Source organism: Lipophrys pholis (assembly GCF_963383615.2).
Source record: "Lipophrys pholis genome assembly, chromosome: 10".
Lineage (NCBI taxonomy): Eukaryota > Metazoa > Chordata > Actinopteri > Blenniiformes > Blenniidae > Lipophrys > Lipophrys pholis.
In genome coordinates, this window is record NC_137640.1 from 10,026,421 (window position 1) to 10,042,910 (window position 16,490).

At 39.6% G+C, this 16,490-nt stretch overlaps 1 protein-coding gene across 1 annotated transcript; it reads left to right on the plus strand.

Annotated features, from left to right (window-relative positions):
- Positions 1-99: 99 nt before the first annotated feature.
- On the plus strand, positions 100-8,176 carry hapln4 (hyaluronan and proteoglycan link protein 4; the record flags this gene model as incomplete). Its single annotated transcript, XM_080473082.1, has 7 exons — positions 100-239; positions 1,423-1,543; positions 3,366-3,555; positions 3,797-3,969; positions 4,096-4,211; positions 5,132-5,318; positions 7,773-8,176. The coding sequence occupies exons 1-7, from the start codon at positions 237-239 to the stop codon at positions 8,174-8,176; spliced, it is 1,194 nt and encodes a 397-aa protein (XP_080329208.1). The 5' UTR covers positions 100-236.
- Between the last annotated feature and the right edge of the window lie 8,314 nt (positions 8,177-16,490).

The window sequence follows — 16,490 nt, forward strand, 5'->3', positions numbered from 1 at the left end:
TTTCCACACACTGCACAATCTAATATGTGCTGCGTCATCGGAGGACTGCGGGTCCCACAAACACCAGTGGTTCCCCTGCAGTGCGAGAGAACGGCGATGGGTCTGGAGACAGAGAGAGAGGGGGAGAGAGAGGTGAGTGCTGCTGCCGCAGAACAGCATCGAGCCTGGGCTGAGAAGTCAAACGCTTCACAGCGGCACATCTGCTTCAACCAGGCACTAGTCCTGCTGTGATTGCCATGGTAAGTTTGAATCACTTCTTGCTTTGCGTGTCTCAGCTTTGCAGCTCTCTGTGCTGCATGGGAACTGCAGGGATGATTATTGGTCTAACCTTGAGACAAATGATGCAGCAGGGCTGTTTATAGTGTGCAATGTGCATGTAAAATAGCTGCTTTAGTGACTCTGCTTCAATGAGGCCTAGATTCATGTTCAGGCTTTATGTACCGCAGCTCTGTTTCATGGGAAGTGATTATTCACAGGTGACAGTGCAACCCTCTAACAGGGAATCCAGAAGCAGTATACCCAGATGACTCTGTCCTTTTGTTAGGATGAAGATGTGATTATATTTGCATTTAAGTGGAAAAAACAAACAAACTACGAAGCTCAGTTATGATTTGGACAGACCTTTCTTCTTTACCCAATCATGAATTTACTCTGCATGTAATACAAGTGGTGTCACATGCCGGGTCAAAACACTCCTACAGGGCTCTGTGCATTCATTACACATTCAGACATACAAACATTTTGCCAGGAAAAGTAGCTGGAACACTCAATTAAAGTAAACTTTTCTTTCTGCTGGCCAGAAGACATGTTATTTACACATTTCATATTACATCTAAAATGAAAATGAAACACCATGGTCTCTTTTGGAAGTGTGATGATATTGTTGCTGTTCACGACGTCAAATAAGATTTTGCTGACAAATTGGTCCCAACAATTCTGTTTCCCCAAAAACATATCTAATTCTTCTTGACAGACACAACAACCAAAGAAAGTACCAAACCAGCTTGAAGTCTGGACTGTCTTGTGAGGGCTATCCCTGTTTTGTTTGCATAAACGTCAAAGTGTAGCAGACTGGGCTGCTCAGTTGTTTTGAAGCATGATTCCCAAACATTTCCTTGAGTAAACCACAATAACCTATTAAGTGAGACTCCTATCCAGGTTTCCTATACCCGAAGATATGAGTTCTCTACAGGAGTTTTAGCATGACGTTGCCCACAGTCCTTTGAGTTTCTTTTATGAACGGTTAGTCTTTCAAAACACTTTTTTTTTTTTTCTTTAATTTCCAAAAGGTAGTTCTTGTGATAGAAACCAAGCCAGGTCCAGGTCTTTCTGCCTCTGGAACATTACTTTAGAATGTGTTAATGCCTCTCCAACAAGTGAACCCGAATATGCTTCCCCTTGTGATTTTTTCTTTTCTTGCAGTTCTTTAAACAGCTTTGGCCTCACAACACCTTTGTGGTGTTCATCCTGACCTCTGCCCTCTCAATGTCTTTGCTGGCTGCCAACTCGGAGAAAGGGAATAGAAAAGTGGTGCACGTCCTCGGTAAGGATTGTTTTTACTCTCTCGCATCTTAACAATTCCACGTGTTCACATATTAAAGGTCTTGAATTTCATTGATCTGAGCTGTAATATGCAAATATTTATTTATGTTTTCCCGAATAAAAGGCAGTTTGCAACAAGGGTGAATAATCTTAATAGCATCTTCAGGGTACCCTTATTGGTATGTAATAAGCATTATCACCATAACAAATATTCCATTTTCATGGGCTTCACTATAGAATTCGACAAAAAGTGAAGACAACTTCAGAGCTATATTTTAAGCAATTTGTGATCTTTTTAAAAAACATTTTTGAGATTTGAGTCGTGAAGTCATCTTGTTAGATCAAACTATCTTGACCACATTTTCTGAACCCTGTTGAAAATCAACATTTATCAACAATGACAACTCATGTGAGAACTGAGGTAATCATATCAACTGGGATTATGGAATTCACTGAATGAGACCTGTTGGTCAACATCATCTGCAAAGTATGGCCTTATCACACTGCAGAATAGAGGTTTTTATACTGGATGTGATCCCAGGTCCTCCACACTTAAGCTCAATACGCTCATCACGGGGAGGACTTTGACCGATATCCTTGTAATATTGATATTTTTTAATATTGTTTATAATGCCTGCTCTGTGGTAAAGTTTGCAGTTCTACATGAGTTTTCTCCGTCACGTGCAGCAAAATCTGCAGAAATTTATGTGGATCTACGCAGACATATTGTAAAAGCCCGGGTAGGTTACTGAGTTGTTAAACAGCTTCAAAGCATTGCTCATCTGGATCATAAATCTGTGCTCTACCGAGTTCCTGGTCCAGCTTTGCATATGAATTTGCCTTTTGCAACTACTATTTGTTAAATTAGGTGTTGTTGTCAGGCATGTTTCTCACCTTAATGAAAAAAAAAAATTCAATGATGTTTTTTGTCTGAATACCATTATAGTACAGTGCCATGCTCTGTGTTGGAAAATAATGTGTTTGAAGTTTGGAATAAACCCCACTTGATGCTTTTATGGCTGATAGTGATAAACAACTTTGCAGAGAGCAGCAAGCAGTGACAGGGCTAATTGCTGCCTGGCATGGATAATTGCAGGTGCCTCTATCTGGTCACAACATTGCAGAAAACCTCTTGTGGCTGCTTATTAAATGTTTTATATGTTTACAACACACTCGGTGGTTTTTGAGGCATACAATGGAAACAGTGAGTGAGCAAAATTCAGCCCAAAAAAGGGAAGTGGGCCTTGATGTTATACATTTGGGTGAAGATGTTTTCACATCCTTCTTTTGGGCATTTTCGAGAATTCATCTCTGCAGAGGTTGGCGTTTTTCATCAGTTAATTCAACAATGATGTCTGAGGAGAGGTGAGTATATTAAAACACTTGATGTGCTGATGGGGGAAAAAAAAAGGGTGCCACATGACATGTTGAATAGAAGTAAACAACTCAACATTAGTTGATTTGTTGGAATTCAATTTCACAGAGCTCTCAATGTCTACATGTTTACAAAGAGAAAGAAATATTAAAGTTTGTGATACAAATACTGCCAAGTGCAACCACTTAACTGCATGATTTAGTCGTAGAAAATTCTTTGCTCGTGATAAAATGGAAAAGGTAAATGGATTTTACTTTAAACACACAAACGGATTAATATCTAATGAAGCAGTTCGGGTTCAGTGTCTAGTGTCTTGCGCAAGGACACTTTGACACGTGGAGATGGGGGATCGAACTTGCAAACTCCCGATTGAGAGAGTCCGCTCTATCAAGTACTGAATAACAGCAGAAAGTTGAAAAGCCACAGTCTCTTCTCTTTATTCCCTCAGAGGATGACACTGGAGCAGTGATCGTACAGACAGCTCCTGGTAAAGTGGTGACACACCGTGGTGGCGCCATCACTCTGCCCTGCAGATTCCATCATGAACCAGAGAACACCGATCCTGCTCGCATTCGTATTAAATGGACCAAAGTCACAGATGCTCTGCAGTTTGAGGATGTCTTTGTGGCTCTTGGGAGGTAAAATCTGCTTTTTCGTCCTTTAATCAATCAATCAGTCTGTGTGTGTGTGTGTGTGTGTGTGTGTGTGTGTGTGTGTGTGTGTGTGTGTGTGTGTGTGTGTGTGTGTGTGTGGTGTGTGAATTTGATTTGTCCTTCACACTTACATACAGGGTGCTGTGTAGAATTGCCCTTTAAATTTGAAACATTCTGAATGAAGACTAACTGATGAAGGATAAACTTGTTTATCAAACCCCTCCAGGCAGCAACGTGTGTTTGGATCATACCGAGGACGTGTATTTTTGGAGCAGGCAGGACCAGGGGATGCCTCAGTAATCATCCAAAATGTCACATTGGAGGACTACGGACGATATGAGTGTGAAGTGACCAATGACATGGAGGACGATACAGGATTTGTGAACCTTGATTTGGAAGGTGGGGAAATCTGAGACAGACTTGGGCGGGAACTTTGACAAAGCAAAGATAATATGCTGCACTTAAAGATTGGGGGAGGTAAGATTTAAAATCTCCAACTCAAAAATGTGTTTTGGTCTCCTGCAGGTGTGGTCTTTCCTTACTACCCCCGGGAGGGCCGCTATAAACTCAACTACCACCAAGGGGAAGATGCCTGCAAACACCAGGATGCCATCCTGGCCTCCCATTCTCAACTGCACAAGGTGAATTTACATTCAGATTTTGTTTAGAAATGTGTACTCTGTTATATTAAATAGAGAGTCTGGTATTATTATCTTGGGTCTATGTGCCACAGACAGGGGACATTGATGGGTTAAAGACCACTTCCCCATTGTCTATGGTCTCTGAGTCAGATTCCTAAAATGGATAAAATACTGATGACACAGCTTATTGGAGAAGGTAGGTCATTATCATCACAACTGAGGGAGAAATCATTTGTAATTACTGCATTTTAAGGTGATAAAATATCAAATGGATACATGTTGATTTATTAGACTTGCGTCAGAACCATGCAATTGGTTATTTTCATAAAATCTATCATCCTCACATAGTCTAGTGGTGAATGTACACGGTCATAATTCAACTCTTTGGAAGTGAAGATGATCAAATAATCTGATCTAGATTATTTGTAGCATAGATGTAAAATTAATTTTAGTTCGGATCTGGTGTCCCCTCTGCCGCAGTGTTTCTAATAGTGTTAATATCAGCAATAGCCTGTCTCTCTCAGGGAACGCCTTCAGCATTAATGTTTTTACACATTTCCCATCACAATATGGCTTTGATGCTAATGCTACTGTGCTTGCAATAAGGGAGCTATAATTCACTCCTGCATCACTGATATCTCTGCACGGGTTTTAGGTGACAATGTTAGGTTATGTATGTTACTGAACGAATCAGAAACAAGAGGTCTTCAATTTCAATTTAAAGGTTATGCTTTCTTTTACATTCTTAAATGAGTTATGAAATTAAACATATATATTTCCTTCTATTGCATGAGATGTAACACATTAACGTCAAGATTTTTGAAGTTATGTCAGAGAAGACAAACGGACTTATTTCTCTTCTAAATAACGTCTTTATTCCTTCACTATGGCCCACTAACCTGCATTATCTTCTTCCCCAGGCCTGGCTGGAGGGGCTAGACTGGTGTAATGCAGGATGGCTAGAGGACGGCTCAGTCCAGTACCCTATCTCTCATCCCAGAGACCAGTGTGGCCGTAAGGACAATCCTGCTGGTGTGCGTAACTATGGCTACCGGCACAAGGAGGATGAACACTATGATGCCTTCTGCTTCACTTCCAAGCTCAACGGTGAGAAATCAAGCAATATTGAAGCTGGCAGGTTTAGATATGTGCACCTGCATGTGTGTATCAGATGATCAGGAGCGCTTTGTAGTCCATCAACATGATTACAATCATCCACGCTAGTATTCAGCATCTGTGGTTCATGATTAGAGAACAAAACACTGGCAGGGCTGAATGGTTGTGTTACTGTATAGAAAGAGGATGTATCATGAGTGTTGGACCAAGGGGAAATGAAGTCTGTGTCTCTGATCTCTGCCTGTGATCTCACAGGCCTAAGGCCATTGGATTTAAATCAGGCAATGTTGATTCAGCCCTGCTCGGGCCACAGTGTCCTCTGGGCGCTCAACATTGCCTTTCATCTCTCTGCTCTTTGATTTACATCACATTCCCTCGGAGAGTCTGTACACGCCACCTTCAGGTTCAAAAGCCCAAACAAACTTGGGAAAGTTGGAGGCTGGTTTAGTTTTTACATCACGGAAGTCACGGGCAGTCCTAAGGCACTAGAAATGTGACATTACAAGCTCGACCAGAAAAGGATATAATACAAGGCTTGATTTTATCACACACTCATTGTAGAAAGATACAATCGAAGTTTCTTATCAAATGATCATCATGGGAACTCATTGCTATTTGGAGAAAATAACAAAATATGACTTATATCATTGAATGAATGAATGAATGAATGAATGAATGAATGAATGAATGAATGAAAAAGTGGGTTTTCTTCATGTAGTCTGGTTTCGTAATACAGTCTAAAAACATGCATGCATTGGATAAGGTGGTAGAAAATTGATGGATGGATCAATATCACGGCAGCCAATCGGTGACATATAGCCAAACTGTTGGAGTCGAAGATAAACAGCGGAGTACTGTGGCCAATAAATTGCAATCTTTTTTGTTGGAGACCTCCAGATTAACTCTAAGAACGGCTGTGGACCCCCTCTCTGAATTTTGGTATTGTCCATGCTATGAAATAAGCATTCCTAAAAAAAAAAGGAAGGTCAAGTCACTTCAGTAAACAAAAGAGGTTGTGAGCCTCTAAGATTGCTGGCAACCATCATCCTTCCTGCAAAGAAGATTTGACAAGAGTTAAATAGGCTCAAACTTGAGTGGCATGAAGGCCTCGTGGACATCCCTGCAAAGAAATGGCACAATTGGCTTCTGGCTATGATGCAGTTCTCAAACTTACAAGTTGGTAATGTGAACAAACTTGTTGAAAGACACTCAACACCTATCATGAGCAAGATCTCGGTCGCTCTGCTGAAGCCAGTCCACAGTTGATCGTAGAGCACCTCAGCTTGCCCTCCTGTGATCTCTGCCACCCCAACAAAGGGATAGGGAACCACCGAAATACATGATCTCACCGTATTGTGAGTCTTACAATTTGCTGTATTTATGTTTCATTTTCAAATTATTTAAATTAGGCATTCTATTATAATGTAAGCACTTCTATAACGCAATGATTTGGATTTGTAACGTCATAGTTAGTTTTAATGCTGTTCTTTCAAAGTTCGACAAAAACACAGCTTTAAGCATGTCTGCTTCTTCGGAAATTAAAAAAATTGAGTTGGAATTATGTCATGCATTAAATAAACTTCTGTTCCTTAGATAAAAGCAGTCCCTCATTTAAATCACAAGCTGCTTTAGGATACACTGAACTTGGAGAAAAACCAGTGCCTTTCAACAGCGAGAAAAAGGTAGTATGATAGAAATGTTAAAGGGCTGCTCACGGCTTCCCTTGTGTGTTAATTATTGTGGACAGTCTGTTGTGGCCAGGAGGTTCCAGCAGTGGTCATGACCGGTACTGTGTCTCCGTCCAGCTGGAAGGTATTTACTGAAAGATCCCCGGGGAAATATGAGACAATATTCTGCCTCTCTAATAGCCACCAGTCACATAAACAAGCAAAAAAAAAATCAATAGTTGAGGCAGGAGCAAAGCTGAGGTTGCTGACATGATTTTCATAATCAGTTGTTGAGAAGAACCAGCAGGTCTTTACTTGTAGTCACATTGTTCTATGTTTAAGAGAAGCGAGCTTCATTCAAACACTTTCGCCAATCAGGATGGCATTCTTTTCACCGTCGCCTGTCGAAAAATCTCTCTGGAAGTAAATAAAGGCAAAAGTTGATGTGTTACAATTTTATATATATATATATATATATATATATATATATATATATATATATATATATATATATATATATATAAATATTTTGAGTGATGGTTATGCCAGCTGACACAGTATTGCCTTTCGATGTTGAGCCGCTGTTTAGCTATTTTAAAGACAATCAGACACAGAAGCCAGAAAACAGAGTCTACCCTTGGGGTAGACCTGGTCTCTGGGGCTTCATCTCTCATTCCCTTTTGCCCTCTTGAGCAATTCAGCCACTGTATTTTTCTTTCACCTTTTCACATTCTTACACCTAACGTCTCTGCCCTCTCCTCTCTGTATTTCCCCGCAGGCAAAGTATACTTTCTGAAACGCTTCAAGAAGGTGAACTACGCAGAGGCAATGAAGGCCTGCATTCGAGACGGCTCAGTGGTGGCCAAAGTGGGTCAGCTGTACGCAGCATGGAAGTTTCAGCTGCTGGACCGCTGTGAGGCCGGCTGGCTGGAGGACGGCAGCATCCGCTACCCAATAGTCAACCCCCGCTCTCGATGTGGAGGGTCCCAGCCAGGAGTTCGACACCTGGGCTTTCCTGATAAAAAATTTCGCCTTTATGGGGTCTACTGCTTCCGCAAGAACAAGGATGAAAGAGCAGCTGGTACTATGATGGCAAAAGGCCCTGCAGATAGTTTGAAAAGCAGGAAGAGCAGCAGCAGCAGCAGCAGCAGCACCCTCATGAATGCCACCAGGGTGATTTAAACTGGAATTACTGAGAGCAGGAGGCGGATGCAATTTTAGATTTGACTGCAACTGTCGCCTAGCAGCCAGACTCCATTCATCGCTTTTAAAGTAAAACACTCAGACAAGATGTACTCATTTGCAGATTTGCCCGAGAGAAGAAGCCAGGCTGTGTAAAATTAAGGGCGACATCTTTATTAAGCTGATTTTTCCTTTCGTCTCCAGTCAGTCAATCATCTTAAGGAGTGAGTATGTTAGCACATCTGTCGCTGGAAAAGTGTATGGTTAAACAGCAGCCTGATCGTCACTCAGGCACATATCAGATCAGAAAGTCTGCCATGAATATTCTTGTTTACATGTGTGTGTGAATCATATTTGGCCCCTGCTGTGACTCCTGAGCCCCGAGCCAGGATTCCCTGCCAGGGTGAAAACAGTCATTACCGAGTGAGATGTGATGATCTGCCTGGCTGTATGGAAAGAATCCAACATGTCCTTTAAGTTTTGATTGCACCAAGTATAATTGTCAGTATCCGGGTGCCATACTTAGCAACCCTCTGGCACAATGTGAGTCATTTTCTTCGTTATCGAATAACTGGCAATCTCATCATCAGAGCCGAACAGGCCAAGTAGTAAATATTGCACTAGCACTGAAATAATGGCACTTTAAATAGATAGAGCTTTATTTTGTGGTAGCGTCTTAGCTTAAACCTGAGCAGGCATGCCGTGTTTGGCTCAGAGTAGTTGCTGGGGCTGAACAAGCACAAAAACAAAGCTACAATATTGGCTGTTTAAGTCAATCACTGCACTTTTCAGCTATCAGGACCACTTCTTGCGCCGTCATTGTCATTAAAGTGACATTTATACAGAATATGTTTGAAACCACTGAATGAATGAATCTACAATTTTTTTTAAATAAGATAAATAAACGTCTTCAGAATGTTGATTGGAATCATGCATGTTTTGGTGCCATTTTATCGTCTCTTAATGGAGGGGAAACTATTATGCCTATTTTATGAGTTGTACTGTCACACTTTTTTTGCATCAACTTAATATCCTTCTGAAACAAGTTCCTTCTGTCTTTGTCTTTTTGAAGAACCCCTTTGTTCTTGAGGGATGAGATTGTTCCAGGTAACGTCACTGATGCTTTTACTAATCAATAAGGTTGTAATTTGACACCAGCATCATGTCTTGATTTGATAGCCATGATCTGTCTGGAGTGGTTGACTATGTAAAAAACAAAATCTGTTTGACTAATCTCTGCCACATCACGCATGAATGTGTTGCAAATACGTTTTCTCATGATACATTTCCAGATGACTATTATCTTTATCCTTTTTAAATTGTCAAACTATTTTTTTTTGTTTCTATGTGGTAATGAAACACTTTTTGGAGAAGAAAGCACTTTCCCCGTCGAATATCAGAGCTTCACGTCTTCCTAGTTACACATTCTTCTGCTCTTAATTGTTACTCATATTCAGAGTTTCTTTGGGAATAGATGCACCTTCTGCTTAATTGTTCTTTACTTCATCTCTGCTTCATAACAATTAACATCTACTTCATAAGAAGACCAACAAAAAAAAAAAATCAATTTAATGTCATTTGTAAATCGAAAATTGATGCCTCTCACACAGTTAGAGTGAAACTTACACTCACACCTGCTCTGCTTTCCTCATACCATGTGCTCAATTTCAGTTGGATTTTGGATGTTCAAAAGAAAATGTCATCGTCAATGGCAGACTTATAGCCAATTTATAACAATTGCTGTCAAATACAAGTTAGAAACTTTGACAGTAAAAGCTATAGTAAGTCTCTGTACCTGCTACCAATCCAATATACTGCAATCAACCAGCTGGAATCAACTCCAGTCCAATATAGCCACAAACTGGATAAAGCTGTATACACCGTGGATGGATCGGAGTCTCTGTTACCTGAACACCTGAAAAAAATGATTAAGGGCTTATGTTTCATGTTGACTGCGTCATATCATTAAGGGCTGCCAACTCTCACACACTGAGCATGAGACTTTTGGATTTCTATTTTTATTTCATTTTAATTCCTATGTTTTAAGAATGGGACGTCTCTCGAGTTCACGTATGTGAAGGCAAGCAAGCGAATATAGTGTATATCCTCACTAGTCTGTCATTTTAAGGTCACTTTCAATGTACCTTAAATCAACCTAATTTCCTGGCAAGATTTGTGTGTGTGTGTGTATGTGTGTGTGTGTGTGTGTGTGTGTGTGTGTGTGTGTGTGCACGTGTGCACGCGCTCATAAAATGACACTCCAATCTAAAGTTCAATCAGTTGCGGCATTTCCTTTTTTTTTTTTTATTAAATTAAATCAAAACATGGAGTTGTAAAGCTCTGTATGCAATGTCATTTTATTGGTAGTAGTTGGTTTAATGTGAGCAGGTGTCACAACTGCTAAGTCATTATTCTCCTTTGGAATTCAAAATGAATCTCGTTGGCTTGTTTGTTGGTGGGAGAAAGTGCTGAGCGGTGAATGCGGCTCTGAGTGGGAGCATGTTGGCGTTGAGCCATCAGCGCAGAACAAACCATGTCATCGTCATAGCAACTGGCAGTGCACAATTAAAAGAAGTTCATGGCAAGTCCAACACCATTAAATAAATGCTGTGAGCGAAAAAAAGAAGAAGAAACAAAAACCTGAGCTGTAAAAAGAAATAAAAGAAGGCTGTTTGATGCATATTCGCAGTGTTGTGTTGTTTATTTCATTTTTAAAGAAGAAAAGAAAAAGTGACGTTGATGAGCAATTTCACCAGCCCCATTAATCTTTGTCATGGTGCTAAACTGGAGTCACAGCCACTAAATAAAAAGCAAAGTCCCACTTGATGCATGATAACATTCATGATTTAATTGGGGGATTACATATTCTGCATTCTGCTTGGGATTTTGATAAAAAACCTTTTTTCAAATTCACTTTTCACATCATTTAAAGAGTGTTCATCTTATGTAGGAATTAGGACTGTACACAGAATGTCTTTGTTTTAGAGAATAATGAACGTATTGTGAGCGGCAACTTACCAACTCAGCTCGAACAAAACAGCATGTTGTTCTTATCAAAGGTTGTTCTTATCAAGTAAAAACAGGGCTGATGGAACAAAATGCCAAATGTACAGTCATTCTCTACTTAAGTAGAAGATTTAGTGTAAGAATTTAACTTATTTTCTTGGATCAAAGTAAGAAAGTACTTCTTCTGAAACAACATACAGTACATATATCCATAACATTAAATCTATTGTTGTAGCCGTGAAGTAAGTATTGAGAAGTATTATTATACTATTATTCATAAAACTATTTTACAGCTGAGAGGAGTTGTGCTGCCCTGGTGTTCCATTTTGTATTTTATCGTAACTTGCTTTTTTCAGTATGTTACCGTTACATCACATTTGAGACATAAAGATGTTCTAGAATTTCATGTTTTCTTGTCTCACATTTTAACAGTGACGTGCTTTGCACGTGTTTCGCACAAGTTTTCGTTATCACGGTCAACTCCTTCTCATAAGTTCATCCACCAATCAATCTTTACACCGTTTCCATTATAGGCATGTGGGATGCCGGAGCTCGTCTCTATGGGCGAAGCCCGGGTTCATCCTGCGGAGGTGGTCAATCCATCACAGAGAAAACACAGAGAGACATCTCACACACTCACGTTCGCACCTGTGGGCAAGTTAAGAGTCACAAATTCATCTCAAATCCATGTTTTTGGACTGTAGGGAAAAACCAGAGTCCTTGTTCTCAGGGGACAGAAGGACATACGTCTTCTGCATTTGGAGCCATTGTACCTGAAGACATCATCATGTCGACTTGTTACAGCTGGTTATGCATAAAAAAAACGACGTGGTGGCTGTATGAACTGCAAAAAAGAACATATAGTTTCAAGAGTAGTATAACTCATATCATATATTTTCCAAAGTAGTGATAGATTTTATTTATTAAAGATCTCCATGTTATATGTCAATGAAGATATGACCAATCATGTAAGTGCATGTACATAATGTCATGTTCAGTACTGTATTAAATGAATAATATTTTTATTGCTTCCTTCAAATTGTATTGTATCATTTTAAAGTTGGTACTCAAATAGTGTCCATCGTTTGATTATGTACAACTATTAAATACATCTCATCGAGTAGAAAGTACAAATTTGTTTTTTAAGATCGTCTGAGTATAAATTTTAAATAACAGAACAGTAAAATACTTAACTGCTGTCCATGTTCATAACTCCTTTACGCAGCATTTCAGAATGATCTTTATTCATTTAGACTTACTAAAATTTATTTAGCTTTATATGGAATATTTATCTTAATTGAACAATGAAAAGAACAGGGAGACTATTATATATTGTAGAAAAATCACTCCTTCGTGGATTACAAAATATGGTATTTGGCTTGACTGCTGGCTCCAGAATAATACAAAGACAGTATTTTATTAGCTGCTTAAGAGGAAATCCATGCAGTTTGCTGATCAGAAAATATCCTGCTGCTTGAGAAAATGTCCATTGCTCACCCCCTCTCTAGTATCTCCATGGACAAACCAGAAGTAAACTCAAGCATGGTTAATAGGGATGCTCAAGTTTGCTATGTTTTTGAAGGACGGGTACAAATATGAGCCCATTATTTGCCAATGCAGAGTACTTATTAAATGCTATCAAGCCTAATTTATATTCTATATGCAAAACAACATGCAAAGGCTATGTGTTACTGTGAACCACCTCCGCCTACATTACGCACAGGGCAGAGACCGAGAGACCGAACTTGTTGTGTGCTGCCACACACACCTTCCAGCTCGCCGTTAACGAGTTTCATGTCACACTTTAATCACGTGTAGCATGTAGCATCACTTATGTTCCCATTTACTTGTGAAGCATCATTACTTGCTGCCTCAATACTTTTCCAATCTAACCGTTCACAGGTTTGAGCACACCAATATTCCAGAGGTGAAAAGACCGTTTGTGTGTCGTCTTGTCCCTCGGAGTCTGAAATCCTCTCAGCTCTGGTTGAACATTTGTCAACTACACACTTGAGCAGCATTGAGGAACGTGCAAAGTCCGCTCCTGTGACTTTGATGATGTGTTGTTACTTGTCTCCTGTTGTGTAGTTTGTTGCTCTTTTCTTCCTGTCCCTTCATTTTTAGCTTCTGGTTTTGTTGCTCTTTTAGCATCTTGATTAAATTTGAGAGTACAATCTAAACCTGTAAGTGGAACAAGTAATACGATTTGAAGTATACAAATATAATGTCTGATACTTAAGTAAAAGGCTTTCATGAACACCTATCATCAGATGTCCTCAACACTTTGAGAGAATATGAGAATAGGAGGAGAAGGTACAGAAGTCCGCCCCAAAAAACCCTCTAAAAACAGATGCATGAAAATAATAATAATAATTATAATAATAATAATAATAAGTACAGTCACAAGTACTTTGTGACGTCTCATTTCTCCAAACAGTAATCATCTTTACCTAGCAGTGTTCCAAAGCATTTGATATAAAGATGGAAAGAACAGAGTTATGGTGGTGCCACAAAAAAAAAAAAAAAAAGCAATTGAACTCTTCCAACTCGTTTCATCAGGCCATATTATCTCTCCTCGCACTGGCATGAAATTAAATTAGGTGACCCTGTGACAATGAGAAGTGCCATACAATTAATACAAAGCAATAGCTCTCATTTATCAGCCTATGACAGAGTTCAGGGTCTCTGAACAGGGCATAGATAAAAGCAGTCAGATGACAAAAAAAAAAAAAAAAGACACACAAGAAAATAACACTCTAATTATCAGTAAGAAATACAGAGTTAAAAATCCCTTCCAATGCCCCGTGCTTGCTGTCTGTCCGCCTCACATTTAAGCCTGATTAGACTATTTGACGTCTCCCTGATTCTCCTGGTGATGTTCCCTCACCTCAGGCAAATTGCACCTGTCCGATTCCTATGGGTCTTTTCACAAATCATTTTGACACTTGTCAGTTCTCCACACTGGAGCCAACAGTTATCAACACTAGTCCAGTGAGCGACACACTACATAACATGGCCCTGCAGCAAAGCTATAGTTATTCTTGGTGTGCTGTCATGCCCAACATGTCTGTATATCCAGTTCAAAAGAGGCCTTTGTGGTGATCCTGCATCATTGCCAGCGCAGCCATGTTGTATCTGCAATGACAGTTGTAGATAAGAAACAATAATAAAATGTAGGAGTGTAAATATAGAGGAGAACAGTATTAAAAGCAGTGATTTCATACATAATGAAGGTCTATTCTATTCTATTCTATTCTATTCTATTCTATTCTAGACAACATTTGTGCCTGACAGATGACTGTCATGACTTAACGGTCCATATAGTGGAACTGATCGATTAATAATTCAACATGTGCTCTCCCTGACGTGACACGTCAAAATGTCTGCAGTAATAGACGCGTCTCTCCCCAGCACAACCTAATTAGGCATCATGTGCACCTAAATGGATATGTTCATGTTAGGACTATCCATCCATCTTGTGTAACGGCTTCATTCCACCTAGGCGACGTTCGTTCACACAACAAGCAAAAAAAAAGGGTTAAACTTTGTATGTGACTTATATCTGAGCAGTGTAAATCAGGCTCTTTTTTTTTTTTTCTCCAACTAAATTGAGGCCACTGTCACATGTGGTCCCAAATCAGACCGAAAACTGATGGCTTTCATATTGCATTTTATCAATTTGAGTCACATTTCGACACCAAGACCAAGAACACAGCAAAGTCACTAATAAACAGTGGACAAAACTTGACATAACCACATATACTGTTTATTTTATACAGTGGTGGCAACTACTGCTATAAAAGACCCACTGATAAAATGATGTTCTCCTTTCTGAGTCTACCTTATTGTAGAATGAGAAAAAAAGGAAGAACACCACTGAAGAAGTGATGTTATCTCTGTGATGTCATGTCTTTTTCCGAACATGTGGGGCTCTTCAGGACGAATGATGTTTCACGTTGGACGGGCAAACACAGAGAGAAAACGCCATTCAGACTTACAGCTGTTTTTAAACCCATCAAGTAGCTCATACATACGGTAAGTTTCTGGTCAGTGGAAGGAAGCCATATTACCAAGAGAAAGCACACATGTACACGTGTACCTCTGAAACTTCCTCAATGAATGGCCCAAGTTGTAAATACATCATTTATTCTCTTATGAGTTGTAACTTGCATCTATGAATGCAAGTATTGGTATTTTTATGGCAGGACTCGTCCCACGTCTTTCAACTAAACCATTTAAATTGAAATTAAAAGACTTTCAGTCAGGGATTAATAAAGCGATTCTGATTCTGATAAATAAAGCTAAAATATTTTCACTCAATGATGGTAATGAATACTGGTAACTTAAAAAAAAGAAAAAGAAAAGACACTGCCCTTGAAGCCATGATATAGATGAGATAGAGTGGCATGGAATGTCGTTTGGAGGAGGCACTCATCACAAATGAGCATGTGTTTGTCACGCAACAGTCTCTCCTGAACCAAACAAACTGTGAAAGCAGGACTAATCACAGATTTGCTTTATCTTCTTTATTCAGGCGGTGTCAGTCTGACTCAAAGCCCAGAGTCTCAACATGGGCCCTCACCTTGTGAAAACACATCTGATGGGTTTAAACCACTATACAATTAAACTAAATGCATAAAGAGTTTTATAGGCTGATTGAATCCGCCTGAATCAGTAATCATGCCAATAATCTGTTCCACCGGCCCTCCCCTCCTTCTTTGTCAGCCCCATCTAGTGGCCTACTTTATAGCCACAACGAGAAATGCATGACAACCCTACAGAAAACACACGACCTCCAGCCTGTGACGAGTCTCAGTAATCCATGTGATGGTACACATGTTTTGTTATACAAGACTCACATCCGTGTCCAAATTTTCTCAACTTAAAAAACTAACAAACAAGCAAACAAACAAACTTTAATATATGTGGTAATACAGTTTTTGGACTGTGGAGGGAAGCAGGAGAACCAGGAGAAAACTCAGGAAGAACATGCAAACTCCACATAGAAAAGCCCCAAAACTCAGAACTGCAGAACCACTGCACCACATTATCTCTGCATGCAACATCAACATTAGCCTTGATCCACAGCACATGTGATGCATAAGCTTTCCTGAAAAGCTTTCTTGTTTGAGCAGCGGTGGCCCCCGACCCCCATCAGCTCTCCACAACACCATAATGTGTCCACCCATAGAAATGGTATTCAATGTTGTCAATACAGAAAAAAAATAATAATTTCCCCAAGGAATTAACAAAGCTTGATTTTAAAAATAAATGTTTAATGTGTTTCATTGTAACTCTGTTTCTTAAA